Source organism: Aulonocara stuartgranti (genome assembly GCF_965226115.1).
Source record: "Aulonocara stuartgranti genome assembly, chromosome: 6".
NCBI lineage: Eukaryota > Metazoa > Chordata > Actinopteri > Cichliformes > Cichlidae > Aulonocara > Aulonocara stuartgranti.
Window position 1 is genome coordinate 17,928,043 of NC_138944.1, and position 13,003 is coordinate 17,941,045.

A 13,003-nucleotide genomic window follows, 5' to 3' on the forward strand; every position below is an offset into this window, starting at 1 on the left:
CGTCCCCTATTGGCCATTATTCAAGTTTTTGACATTGTTAAGGCCATCTTTTATATACAGATCATGTTTTCACCATAAAACCTGGCTCTGTTTCCCTCACAGCTGTTTCGCTTAACTTTAACAATGCCTGTCTGAGAAACATAATGAGAGACAAAAGGGCAGAGGGGTGTATCGAAAATTTGTTGGTTTCAGAAACGTGTTTGACCCACGGAGCACACATTTGGGCTTTGTGTCTGCACGTGCCGTTTAATCACGTCTGCAGTAAATTACTGGATACAAGAAGTGCACTTATGGCAGTGTCTTGTGTTAGCGCCCATTGCCACTTATCCATGTTCTCTTTGTAATTGCTGTGTGTGCGCTGTAATGGGCACGCATGAGCACATAGATTCAAATGTCAGCTCGGATTTGTTGATGCTGTTTTGTTCTAATAGGCTGTGAGTAAATAATCCACTCTCGACACCCTGCGTTTAAATGTTATTAATTGGGGGGGGGCTGTTAATGACGGCGGAGACGTTGCATGAAGGTCTGATTAGTCCACATGTCACAGCCGCTCCTGCTCAGTGTTGCCGGCTGGCTGCTCCCATCCATCGTGTTATTTCTGTTTATTTGCCGGTAGCACTTCTGGACATCCATTTTTAATGTGAGGGACGGTCAAAAAAAAAGAAAAAAGGAGGACTGGATCTTCTCCGTCTGCAGGAGCGCGTTAACTCACCTCACAGGTGTTGTGCACATGTTTGCGCGGAAGGGGCCCTCGTGATGTTTGTTTTATGTTACAAGTATTTTATTTTTGTCAGTGAGAGTCGGCGCCGGCAATATGCGCCAGCTTAGATAAAAAGTAAATTGTGTATTATTAGGAGAGGGCACGCACTGCATGTAGTGTACTGTGCGGGTTGTGTGTATCTTCCTGTCCAGGGTGTTATGTGGAGGCATATTTGAATTGTTACCATGGAAACCGAGCTCTGCCGTTACACAGGAACCCGGATGATTCTGTGCGTCTCTCCGCTCTCTCTCCCTCTCCTGCTGCTGTCACACTTCTTGTGGGATTTTAAACATTTTTTTCATACTTTCTCTCCACTGCCCTCTCTGAGTGATTTCATCTGCTCATTTTCAGAAGTTCAGCCATTTTTATCCAACTTACTGTACACTATAGCTTTCACAAAACAAAAATAGACCCCAAAACATTTCATTAACCTCCTCCCCACCCTTGGTCCTTCTTTTATCATCTCATGGTAATCATGTCTTCTTTTAATCTTCCCTTCTTCCACCTTCCACGCCTCCCTCCTTCACTCCCTCCTTTGGGTTTCTTATTGCTGTTCCTTCCTCCACCTCCATCTCTTTTGTGTATGTCTCTATTTATTCTCTCCTCTCGCCCCTCTCTTCTCTCTCCTCTTCTCTCTGCTGCCTTCCTCCCACTCGCTTCCTCCTCCTCCTCTCTCTCTCTAGGCTCTGGTGTCTTCATGGAGAATTCAGCTCGTTTACAATTAGCATGTGCACCTGCAATTAAGCCTGACAAACCTCTGGTAATTAGACCTTTTAGACAAACTGTTTGGTTTTTTTTCTTTGGTATGTGGCGATCACATCCAGGCGGTTCGGCCTCTTTCTTTTAGCGCAGATTTGCTGGTTTCTGTCAGACATCAGCAGTGCTCACAACTTCTCTCTCCCTCTTTTGGTTTTTTTGGACTTTTATGCTATGGGTGCTGACTGTATCAGCTCCGCAACACACAGGCTGCTTGATAAATAAAAGATTAGCAAAGGTGTTGTGTGAAGGAGGTAGAGAGACAAAGCTTTTTATTCTTACCCTTCATTTATCCCTCTCCTCAAGTGCTCCTTTGTGCTTAATTTAGAATAGAGGCATAAACATATACTCATTAGGATTCCTCATCTTTATCTGTGCAGAAAATATGCCCAAATTTGCACTCCCTGTTCACTTGTATGTGCGCGCACTCAGAAACCACAATTCTCACATCAGGCTATGACTAATTGTGTTTCTCCCTGCCTGTCACCTCCCTCTGCTTACATCTTTCACCCCGCCTCTGCCTTTTCTATCTCTCCCACTTTCTTTCCCTTCGCCCCTCTTCCTTCCATGCTCGTCTCCGCTCATCTTTGTACATGTGCTAATAGTAGCAGCGAATACCGGCAATAATAATACTGACTAACAGGTCTGCAGTTGACTTCAAAGATCAGCAAATGGGTCTCAGAGGGTTGAAGGGAGCGACCAAAAAGACAGGTTTGGAGGGCTAAGGAGAGAAAAGCAGTGGAAGCAGTGAGGGAGAGGGAGAGGGAGGGAGGGAGGGAGGGAGAGACACTCAGTGAGTGTCTAATGGTCACTTAGCCTGGCAGCAAGTCCATGAAGCTGTGAGGCTGTCAATCTGTCAAAATGCACCCAGTGCTATCATGACTCCCTTAAAACAGAGACGCACACACACTCACTTACACACACACAAACACACAAAACTCCCTCTCTTTCCTGCTCTGTCTTTGATGTGTGCCACAGGGTTCCTCCGAGGAAGTCACGGCACAGTTTAATGGATGTGGCGTTGTCACTTGATGCTCTATGAGAGCTCACAGCCCTCTCTCTCTCTGTGAGGTTTTATTTCCAGCTATATGGGTCACTTAGCTTGTTCTGCGGTTAAAGGGTCAAATTTTCTGTATTTTGATAGCCTGGCCAGAACTGGGCTTATTAGCCTTATCCTTAACATAAAGCAAAGAGCAAAGACATTATTACTGCTCTGGAGTCCAGTGGCAGCATGCTTTACACCACCGGATTCGGCACTTTACATTGTGCTTGGTGATTTAAGGCTTGAATGCAGCTGCTTGGCCATGGAAACCTAATCTATGAAAGTCTCTACACACAGTTCTTCAGCAAATCTGAAGACCGCATGAAGTTTAGAGGTCTGTAGCGATTGACGGAGCAGAAAGCTCTGAGATTTTATGTGACCTACCACTTCATGGCTGAGTTTCTGTTGTTCCAAATTTGATCCACTTTGTTATAATAGCACTAACCGTGGACTCTGGAATATATATTGGTGAGGAAATTTAATGATTGGATTTGATGTACAGGTGGCATCCTTTCATGGTACCACGCTGGAAGTCACTGAGCTCCTGAGATCGACCCATTCTTTCACAAATGTTAGTAGAAACAGTCTGCATGCCTAGGTGCTAAATTTTATACACCCGTGGTCTTGGGAATAATTGGAACATCTGAATTCAGTGATTTGGATGGGTGAGTGAATACTTTTGGCAATATAGTGTATGTCCGGCAAGCGTAATGGCGAGTTACTGGCCCGTTTGAAAGGAAAGCTGTAGTGAGACTGAAAACAGATGTCGGCAAACTGAGGAGTGTATTTAGGAACACTCCTCAGTGCAAACTTTTGGGAAAAAATATTATGTTGGACACAATTTCAAGTCCTTAAGTTGTGAGGTGATTTGAATCCTAGCCCTGTTGCCAGGGGTTGTCCTTTCTCAAACAGCAGGACCTTGGCAACCCATGCCAAAACAGCTCAGGTATTTACACCTTCAATATGCAAGATGTTGACTGTGAGATCCAGCTGCTTACAAGCTTAATAAAAGAGTGTCAAAAAGCTGACTCGCAGGCCAGAATCAACCTACAAAAGGGTCCAATCAAGCTCAGTGGATGGAATTGCAGCGATTTAGGCTACACCTTTTGGCTTTTTCCTGTATTTTGCATCAGGAAGCACTCGGTTGCAAGAAAAGATCACATCCCAAGAGCAAAATGATTTATTATTATCTGTGTTATTGTCAGTTTTACAGCGTCCTTTCTGCCATACCACCGAAGTAGGACGGCTAATTCGAGAAGCCGTGCCTACGCATTTTTGTTTTATGACAGTAATGTTTCTTTATAATTACAGCAAACCGACAGGTAAACTGAGTTATATTGTTGAAGTTTCTCTTATGTTTTTTCGCAAAGCTGAAAAAATGAGAACATGATGATGATAAACTTTGCAGGCTGTTCATGACCTGTTTTGCAAATTGATGTGTCATTGACTGTTTTTCTGAATGTACTGTGATCTGATATGTCCCAGCTCTTGACGTGGGCTGTGGTTACTGTCGTTTTCTGCAGGTGGTCGTGTTTTGCATCATCACTGTTGTGTATTAATTAATTTATATTTCAGTTCATATTTAAAGTGTTAAACATCATTTTCAGATGTTTTGCATTTATCTTCTCTTTCTGTCTCTGTTCTCTTTGCCTCCAGGGACGGCATTTACACTCCTCCACAATGCTTGTCAGCCTCCACCGTTCTCACTCCCATCTTCAGGACAAGCAGTTGATCTCCCCCTCCTCCCCCCATCCTCCCTCCCCTCCTCCAGACCAGTCATCCTATCACCCTTATCCGTGCCCTCGGCTGACGCTGCCTTTCCTCTCTCTGTCCTTCTCTCTGCTCCTCCTCTCCATTGTCCTCTTGCCCGTCTGCGAGTCCCGCAGGGGCGGAGGTCCAGGAACTGGGCCTGGAGGTTCCCCAGGGGGACAAGGAGGCCAGAGGGGAGGCAGCAACCAGAGGGGTGTAGTTATCCCTCCGCATTACTCCCCCGGCTCTCCAGCACTTCCCCCCATCAGTCCCAAGTTGATCAACTCGCTCAGCATTGCTGTCATCCTGGTGGGCAACTCTAGTGAAGTAGCCTTGGGGGCTGGACTTGAGAAGGAGGACTTCCTCCACATCCCGTATCCTCCCAAAGTCGAGGTGGTCACCATGAACGAGACCGACCCCAAAAGTATCATCAATCGGATCTGCGCTCAAATGACAAGGAACCCACTGCAAGGCGTCGTGTTCGGTGACGACACAGATCAGGAGGCCATCGCTCAGATCCTGGACTTCATCTCTGCACAGACACACATCCCCATACTGGGCATCAGAGGAGGATCTGCCATGGTCATGGCTGCTAAGGTAGGAGAACTCGGCTGAGTGCATCAATGCTTTGATCCACAGTCCACTATAATCGGGAACAAATATTAAGGTGAAGGGAAAAGAGATATACCTCATCCTGCTGTAGAATAATGCCTCCTAGATACAATTTAGAGTAATGTACTTACGACTAATAATATAATTCCCGTGCAGGTTTCTAGATTAATCATATCAGCTGCAATAATTCCAGTCAAAATTCACTGAAAGAAAACAAATAGCTGAATCATTTTTTCTGAGATAATGAACTGGTTTTTTTTTTATGAGTGTGAAGTCTATCAGTAGTATCATTTGTTAATTTGTCCTTGTACTTTTTATGTTGCATCAGCCCCTCGGTGCTCGGTGCTGCTTCTTATTCCAAACCAGCCTCTCGACTGATTGACTTTGCTGTTAATAGACCCCCCCCCCCTGCCCTCCGAGCCTGACGTCACATCGGAGCTCCTGACAGCGAGTCGACTCAACGTTCAAAGGACTCACAGTGGAAAACAAAAGAATACATAATAAGTCAAAAAACCATCTCTGTGGGACTGAGATACACGAGATTTGGCACAAACTGGGCTGCACAAGTAGAATCCATAACCCCGAAATGGAAGAACAGCTTTGAAATGTAGCCTCAAAGATGTCATGTTAATAGCCTTTTAAGTTTCTCACAGAGGAATGGCGGGGTCCGTACAAGCGTGCAGGAGGAGTTTTTAAAAAATTTGTTTTTAGTTTTTTTTAAATTAACTTTTAGATGCATGCTCGCTGTGGGGCGTACAGTAGATTCAACATATTGTTTGTTACCAAGTGCAAAAGTTTCTGTTGACCTTGTTATAGTTTGGAAAAACAAATCTTACCTTCCAGCCACATATCTATTAGTGGAATAAGTTGAGTGTGTTTTTTAAAGTGTATTGAACATTTTTAAAAGTCCTGAAAGTTTTATCGCAGTACTGCATTATGTTAGAGGCTGGTGAGGACTTTAAGGAAATGACAGCAATTAAATCAGGGATTCGGGTCGGCTCGGAAAAGCTCCATTGCCCATAATTTTTCAAAACTCACATAAAAGTCAAACCACTGTATGCTCATACTGATTGAAAACCTCCGATGAAAAAGCTGCAAATATTATCATGCAATAAATAGCACATGCATTTTTCTCTACTGCATACTTGCAATTTTTCAGAGATGAAAATAATCATTAGAAAAAATTACAGATAGATTGCTTAAAACTGCTGCAGTTAAAGACTTCACATTAGCAGCTCTCGTGTGTATTGTGAAAATGTAAATTCTCCACCACCAACCTGAACAGTTGCTACACGGCAACGATCTGTTTTTTCACCCTGCCACCTAAATGTTGCGGCAGAAATAGAGATTCATCAGACCAGGCAATGTTTTTCAAATTTTCTGTAGACCAGTTTTGTGAGACTTTTAGATCAAGTGTCCCGTTCTTCTACTGCTGAAGCCCATCTGCATCATGCTCCAGTATTTTTTAAATTCAGTGCTCTTCTGCATACTTTAGTTGTAGTGAGGGTGTTTTTTGAATTACTGTTAAAAACAGTTTGCAGATCAGCAGCTTCTAAAATACACAGACCAGCCCGCCTGGCACCAACAACCTTGCGACATCCAGATTCACTTAAATCCCTCTATTCTGATGCTCAGGTTGAGCTTCAGCAGCTCGGTTAGGCCAGGGGTTGCTGCCACGAATAGCAGCAAGACCCAGCACAGAACACAGCAGACATCAAAACCAACAGCAGATATTAAGTTAGACACAGCATGAAAACAAGAAGCTGGAGTGGAGGTGGGCTGCAAAGTAGCTTGCAGATATGCATCAACTGTAGGCAGGCTAAAGTGACTTAAAATACCACAACTTAAATAGCAATCCATTAGAACTGGGTAGTGATTGAGCCCGAGCTGAACTGAAATCGGCCTGTTATGGCTGTTTGTGGCTTGAATTTGTGCCTGCTTGAACTGATTCTGTGCTCGAATATGTTTATTATGGATCATAAAATCCCCCGAAACAGCAAGTGAGTTTAATATGATCTGGAAATCGCATCTTGTGCCTTGACTTGTTGCTTCAAAGAACATTTTCAATCAAGGATACCTCTCAATTTGAGTAAACAAAGAATCAAATGAATGCTCCAAATCAAAGAGAGCTGCTTTAATGTCCTTGCAAGAAGGAGCTCTCTCCAGTGAGAAACACTCAGAGCCTACGCAGCCTTTTCTTCCCCGCTTCTCTAAAAGACAGTTGCATGGACGTTGCGTAGAGAAAGAATGCAATGAAGACATGATACTGAAGAGATGAAGACAGAGCGAACAGAATAAACAAGTGAGGGGGGGGGGGGGGGGTGAAGGTTATGACATAACACAACGTGTGTGGGTGTGAAGGAGGAAGAGGAGTTTGCTTAACCTATAATTATCGCATTTTGCAGCTGACAGGGAGACAGAGGCCACAGGCTGAGAGTGACAGAGGCGAAAGGATTGATAAGAGTGTGAGAGTCATGTAAAAGCACTGCTGAGGAAATGCGACGCATGAGAGAGAAATGTGTGCATGTGTGTGGGTTAATGCATTTGATGCTGAACACAGTTTTTCAGGAAATCTCAGTAGTTTCTCATTCTCAGTGATTACCGCTCACTTGGCTCGTTCTCCTTAAACCTTTATTCTTCTTCTGCTTGTTGTCAGTCACACACACACACGAGGGGGTGAATGCAGTGGATACGGTTGGCACGGCAACCACTTGCTTACACATTTCCCTCTACGTACTGTATAAAAGCAATTAGTGTGAGATAGAGGAAAGCAATGATTATTTCTGAGTCTGACAAAAGCAGAGCTGAAAGAGAAAAGGTCATGGCTGCTAAGGATGTGGCGGTGGGTGAGGTTTTGAATTGAAAGATGAAAAGATTAACGCTAAAAAAAAACGAGGTTAAAAATGCAGAGAGGATCCAAAACAGGCCAGCGAGACTAAGAGGAAAAGTGATTTGCCTTTCAGTGGCGTAAGTTCAAATTTTTAAAGCGGCTGGATTTTATTTTGAACTGTGCAGTCACACAAACCATTAAAAATTGCCCCGTTTTTCCGATTTAGATTCATGTAATCTGTGTAGATTCACGCAAACAACAGCTGTGACACTTTGCAAACTAGTGTAAAATAAATTACTGAATTGTGCTCGCGGACCAAATTTGTTGCGGTTCCAGTCTTTGAAAGAGCTGCGTGTTGTTGGATGTGGTGGCAAAAGTCACAAGATCTTCAGCTTTGAGAGTTTTATACTTAAATTTTGTTTTCATTCAGTGGTTAGTTAGCTTTAGGCGGACAAAAAAAGATTTGCTGAGAGCAAGAAGCCAAAACTTTGTGGTTATGTTTAGTTGAAGCTGGTGGAAAATATTTTATACTTTCAGTTTACCTGTGTGATGAGTTCCTTCAGGGAATAATCTCAGGAATGCAAGTGCAAAATCATGCTTGAAGCAGTTTTATAAAGATATCTTGGAGGTTTTATCCCTCATGGGTATAAATGGAATGGTACTTATATAGCGCCTTTCTACTCAATTCAGCACTCCAAGCACTTTCTACTGCAGGTCTCACTGACCCAGTCTCTCACACACACACACACACACACACACACACACACACACACACACACACACACACACACACACCCTTTTTATCTTTCTTACATTCACACACACAAACTCGCACTCATGGATGTAACTCGGGGTTCGGTATCTTGCTCAAAGATTATTGGGCATGTGGCCGGAGAATCAGGGATCAGCCCGATTGGTATTTAAACCACTCTAACACCTGAGTCACTGGAAAGACGACAGGAAGCTGGGAGGAAGAAGTAGTAAAAAGCCTCTCTTGGAAATCAGTTAAAATGATGTTGTCACTCCTGCACAGTAACAAATAGCTTTATGAGCTGTCATAAGACTGGGGTGAACATTTTGGTTTTCTAATAATTTCTACTGCAGGAGGCAAATAAATTTTGCATTTGATATAAGTTTTCATCAGTAAACTGGGATTACTGTGTTGTAAATATTCCAAACCACTGACATTAATGTCTCCTTTAACAGTGGCGTGCTACTGCCACATCAGGTTTTTTTTTAGATTTTGGTCAGTTCCTTAACATAAAAATTCAAGTAGCACCACTCTGACCTGAGGTTTTATAGTTTGAGGAGAGGACCAGCCTGGAAAACCTTACATATATGGCAAAAGTAATGGAGCCATATATACACCTAAAGGACTCGTGACTTTTATGTACTATGCACCTCAGCACTCCACGACAACACTCTTTAACTTTACTGATAGTTGATCGTGCATTGTTAAGAAGAAATAGATTTTAGAGACTGATTTGTTGCTGTGGTGCCATCCAACTACCAAACCAGTGACCTCTCAAAACCGACGCCGTTCTTTCGTAAATGTTTATAAATGCAGGATATACGGCTTGGTGCATGATTTTATACAATTGTGGCAAAGCATGGAGATGAAAACCCGATCAGTTCAGCTTTAATGACCCAGTGTCTCTCCCAACTTGGCACAACAGACTGGTGACCTTCACCATCACAGTGTGCATTTATTTCTGTGAACTTATTTATGTCTCTTTTTAAACCAAACCCTGACTTTCTCCTAAACCTAATCAGCTAGTCAGTGAGGTAAATCGAAACAAATGTGAGTGAAATCGAACACCTCTGCAACCCCTCCTCTTCTTGTACTGGCTTTGCTGCTCGTTCAAAAAAGGAGCTCTTAACAGTTCACATGTGTGAACTGTTGAAGACCTCTGACTTTGTTTAGAGCAGCTGGCAATAGATACAGGAAGTCCAAAAGACCAAACTAGAAACACAACAAGTTGCAGAAACATGTGTGTCAGAGTATTTTTGTTTTTAAAGACTGATTATTCATATAATAATCAACTAAGAGTGTTTATATTTCTCTTCTGTACTCAACCAGCTGTATATTTTAATTGCTGGCTCCCTACTTTATAACGGAAACTGTTTGCTTTCACATAATCACTCTTTTGCCTTCACATTGTCACTGTTTGCCTTCACATTAATTGTCAGCAGCAGGAAACCGCCACCCAAGAGTAAAAAACAACCTTGTAGAAAACACAAAGTTTTTGAGAAACCACACCTGCGTTCTTGACAAGATAAGGATGATATTTCCTTTTTTGTATGCTTCATGATGTGTATAAATAAAGCCAGACTGCACCAAGGAGGTGTGTGAGTCTCTCCCTGAGTCTCTCACCCGTGCACGTTTAAAACTGCTCTAAGTGTCTGAGTGATATTTCATTGCATCTGAGTACTTGATAATAGAATATCTTTAACAATGTGTTTGCATGTTTGTGCAATTATGTCTGCAAAAAAGCAGCTGGATGTCAGGTTTAGTGATGGAGGTGACCCCAAATGCAGACTCATAGGTTGGTGTCAAATGAAAAAAGCTCTATTAAAGAAGGAAACCTGGTCCATAAGGAATCACAGGACCTCCAGACATACACACAGAGAGCTATGAAACCAGACGACAGGAACAGTAACCAGAAAAAAATAAGGGGAAACAAGAGTTGTAAACACATACAAGGTCATTATGGAGATGGAAACACCAAGGAACACAGCTATAACTAATCGGGAAAACTTGGAATTGGAAGCAAAACCAAATACAATGTACATGACACAGGAGAGTATCAAAAATCAAACAGGATGTCAGGTTTGCTGTGTGGCAGGAAGAGTAGGACTAACTATAAGAGACAAGAGATTAACTAAAAGAGACAGTTTTATTGCTGTTAGAAACAATGAATTAGGTTCTAGTAGAAACAATTAGTACCTACTCCGATCAATTTGCCACAGTTTTCAGGGTTTTCCATCAGGACATAGTACCTGCTTAGCTGGTGTTCCAGCGATCCAACAAGTACTCAAAATGCGACATTGTCCGACAGCATTCGACTGATTGACTGGTCAGTGGCGTCACTTGATGAGGTATGACAGCATCTCGTTCACAGAAATTACAACCACCATTTTTGAAACCCAGCAACGAGGGAAATGGCTACAAAAACAACGCGTTGGACTGAGAAGTCACAGACCAAGCAGCAGGTATATCGTTGCCTCGAATTTTTAGCATTGGTCTCATATACTAATTACGTCACAGGGGCTTGGACATGTTGCTATAACAACAAGCACGCACATTAGGTGGTATAAAAAAACAGTCGATCTGATTTGAGCTGTGGTGAGTCGATCCGAGTAGGTACTAATAGAAAAGGGGCTTAAAGCAACAAGGGAAGCAAAACTGAACATAATGCACTCAAGACGGGAGACTATCAAAATAAAACAGGAAGTAACAAACAGAAACCAAGACTAAAAGACACAAGGGAACAGAATGGAGATGCAGAAGGTGATGAACAACCTCCCATTAACTTAAGGCACAGATCATGGAACAGAGCTACAACATCATAACAGAAAGCCTGAATGTCAACAATACAGAATATAGAAGTATATAAAGATACACAAAACTAGAAAACTCCAAACTATGACGCAGGAAGAGCTAAACAAGAGAACATCAGTGACAGAGACTTAACTATGCACAATGGACACGAGGGAGGCAGGGTAAATATCATAAACAGTAACTGGAACAAAAGCACAAAGCTGAAAACTGAATAAACAAACTAAGAATCAAACTGAAGATAAGCGATAATCAACGCAACTTAGAAATCCAAAAACACAAAATGCTGGCGCAAGACCCAGGACCATAACATGGAGAGGTTTTCCTGCATCAGTAACTTAGTTCTCATACTGTAACCAGTCAATTCTCTCTCAGACAGTAGATGTCTAATCTGTTGTTCCTGCTGAAGCCTTTAATTTATTTCAAACTTTAGAGCAAGCCACTCGATTTCTCAGGAACTGGTGAAAACAGCACTAGACATGCTTGTCCTCTTTATCGCATTCAGTCTTTTAAACGAGACTCCTCCACATGCATTACAGTCTATATTGAGATGATGCGAGCAAATAATAAACTGATCTCATACTTTGCAGAGTCCTTGGCTTTATTTCCCTTTCCAGTACTTCATTGTAATGAAACTGTGACAGTTGCAGGTAGGCCCATTATGCACCAAACCATTTGCACGCTTCCATTTAGCCATTAATTCAGTGTGTGCCATGTGTTGGTATTGGCATAATAGGGCGACAGAGTTGGTCCTGGCCCGCACTCAACTGTGGCTCTCGTGAAGACTAATGAGGTCTTTCAGATCTATTGTTGGGACTTAAGCTGTGTGTCTGTGCATGCATGTGGATACGTCGAGCATGCTGGTGTTCAGTGATAATAGCCTCTTTGCCTGTGTTTGGGGAGATTACAGCAGTTGTCTGCGCCACAAACAAGGTACCTAGAGGCATACAGCATCCAGATACTATTTCTCATAAATGGTCTGCTTGTCTTAAAGGTGATTTTTTTTTTTGCCCAGTCTTTTGTTGCTCTATTCAATACTTCTTACTGTGTTTTTTTTAAACCCATACAGGGGCCTTGCAGCTTGCACTTCTTGCTTGTTTAACGTCTGCCTCTCTTGGGTGAAAAACTGTCTGTCAGGTGGGCAGTAATACAGCACATGGATGAATGGGCTGCTGTGCTGTGGCTTCGTGGTTTGTCCATTTGAAAGAGAATGTAAACTTCTTTGTATAAGAAGAACAAGCTGCTTTCGTATCTCCTCAGGATAAAAAAACAAAAAACTCATCTTTTTATGCAGACCTAGCTCTCTCTGCCACTGAAAACTGATTCACTGCTCCCTGATTGATTACTGCAATTATACACCCTCTCTATCTTAAAATAGGCATTATTTTCAGAGACGCATGTGTGGACTTCTTGTAAGGCAGACATGATCGGAGAAGTAAATTATTTTCCGGACTTGTTTGGCCACTTTGTCTGACATTAGTAAGGCCAACTGCTAGCTGTACAGTGATGCGTGTCCTTGCCAATCTGTTGCAGCTGATGATTTTTTGAGCCAAGGGTGCACTCTGTTTCCTCATGCGATTGTTCTCATTCCCAGTTTGTGGTTTTATGGGTGCTGTCCTTTCATCCTGCGTGCACCAGGTATCCCATTATGCTTGCTAGTTGTACATGAGGGGATAATGGGCTACCACCGTAATG

At 42.6% G+C, this 13,003-nt stretch overlaps 1 protein-coding gene across 3 annotated transcripts in view; it reads left to right on the forward strand.

Moving 5' to 3' along the window:
• The window catches only part of grin2bb (glutamate receptor, ionotropic, N-methyl D-aspartate 2B-b), a 147,937-nt gene that overhangs the window by 16,174 nt on the left and 118,760 nt on the right, over positions 1-13,003 (forward strand). Inside the window, exons 1-2 of one of the 3 annotated variants that reach the window (XM_082536751.1) lie at positions 256-434; positions 4,215-4,904. In XM_082536751.1, coding sequence (XP_082392877.1) covers positions 4,239-4,904 — 666 coding nt within the window. In that variant the 5' untranslated portion in view covers positions 256-434; positions 4,215-4,238. Of the gene's footprint in view, positions 1-255; positions 435-500; positions 720-4,214; positions 4,905-13,003 lie in introns of those variants that run through there. The other 2 variants (XM_082536750.1, XM_082536749.1) reach the window with 2 other exon arrangements.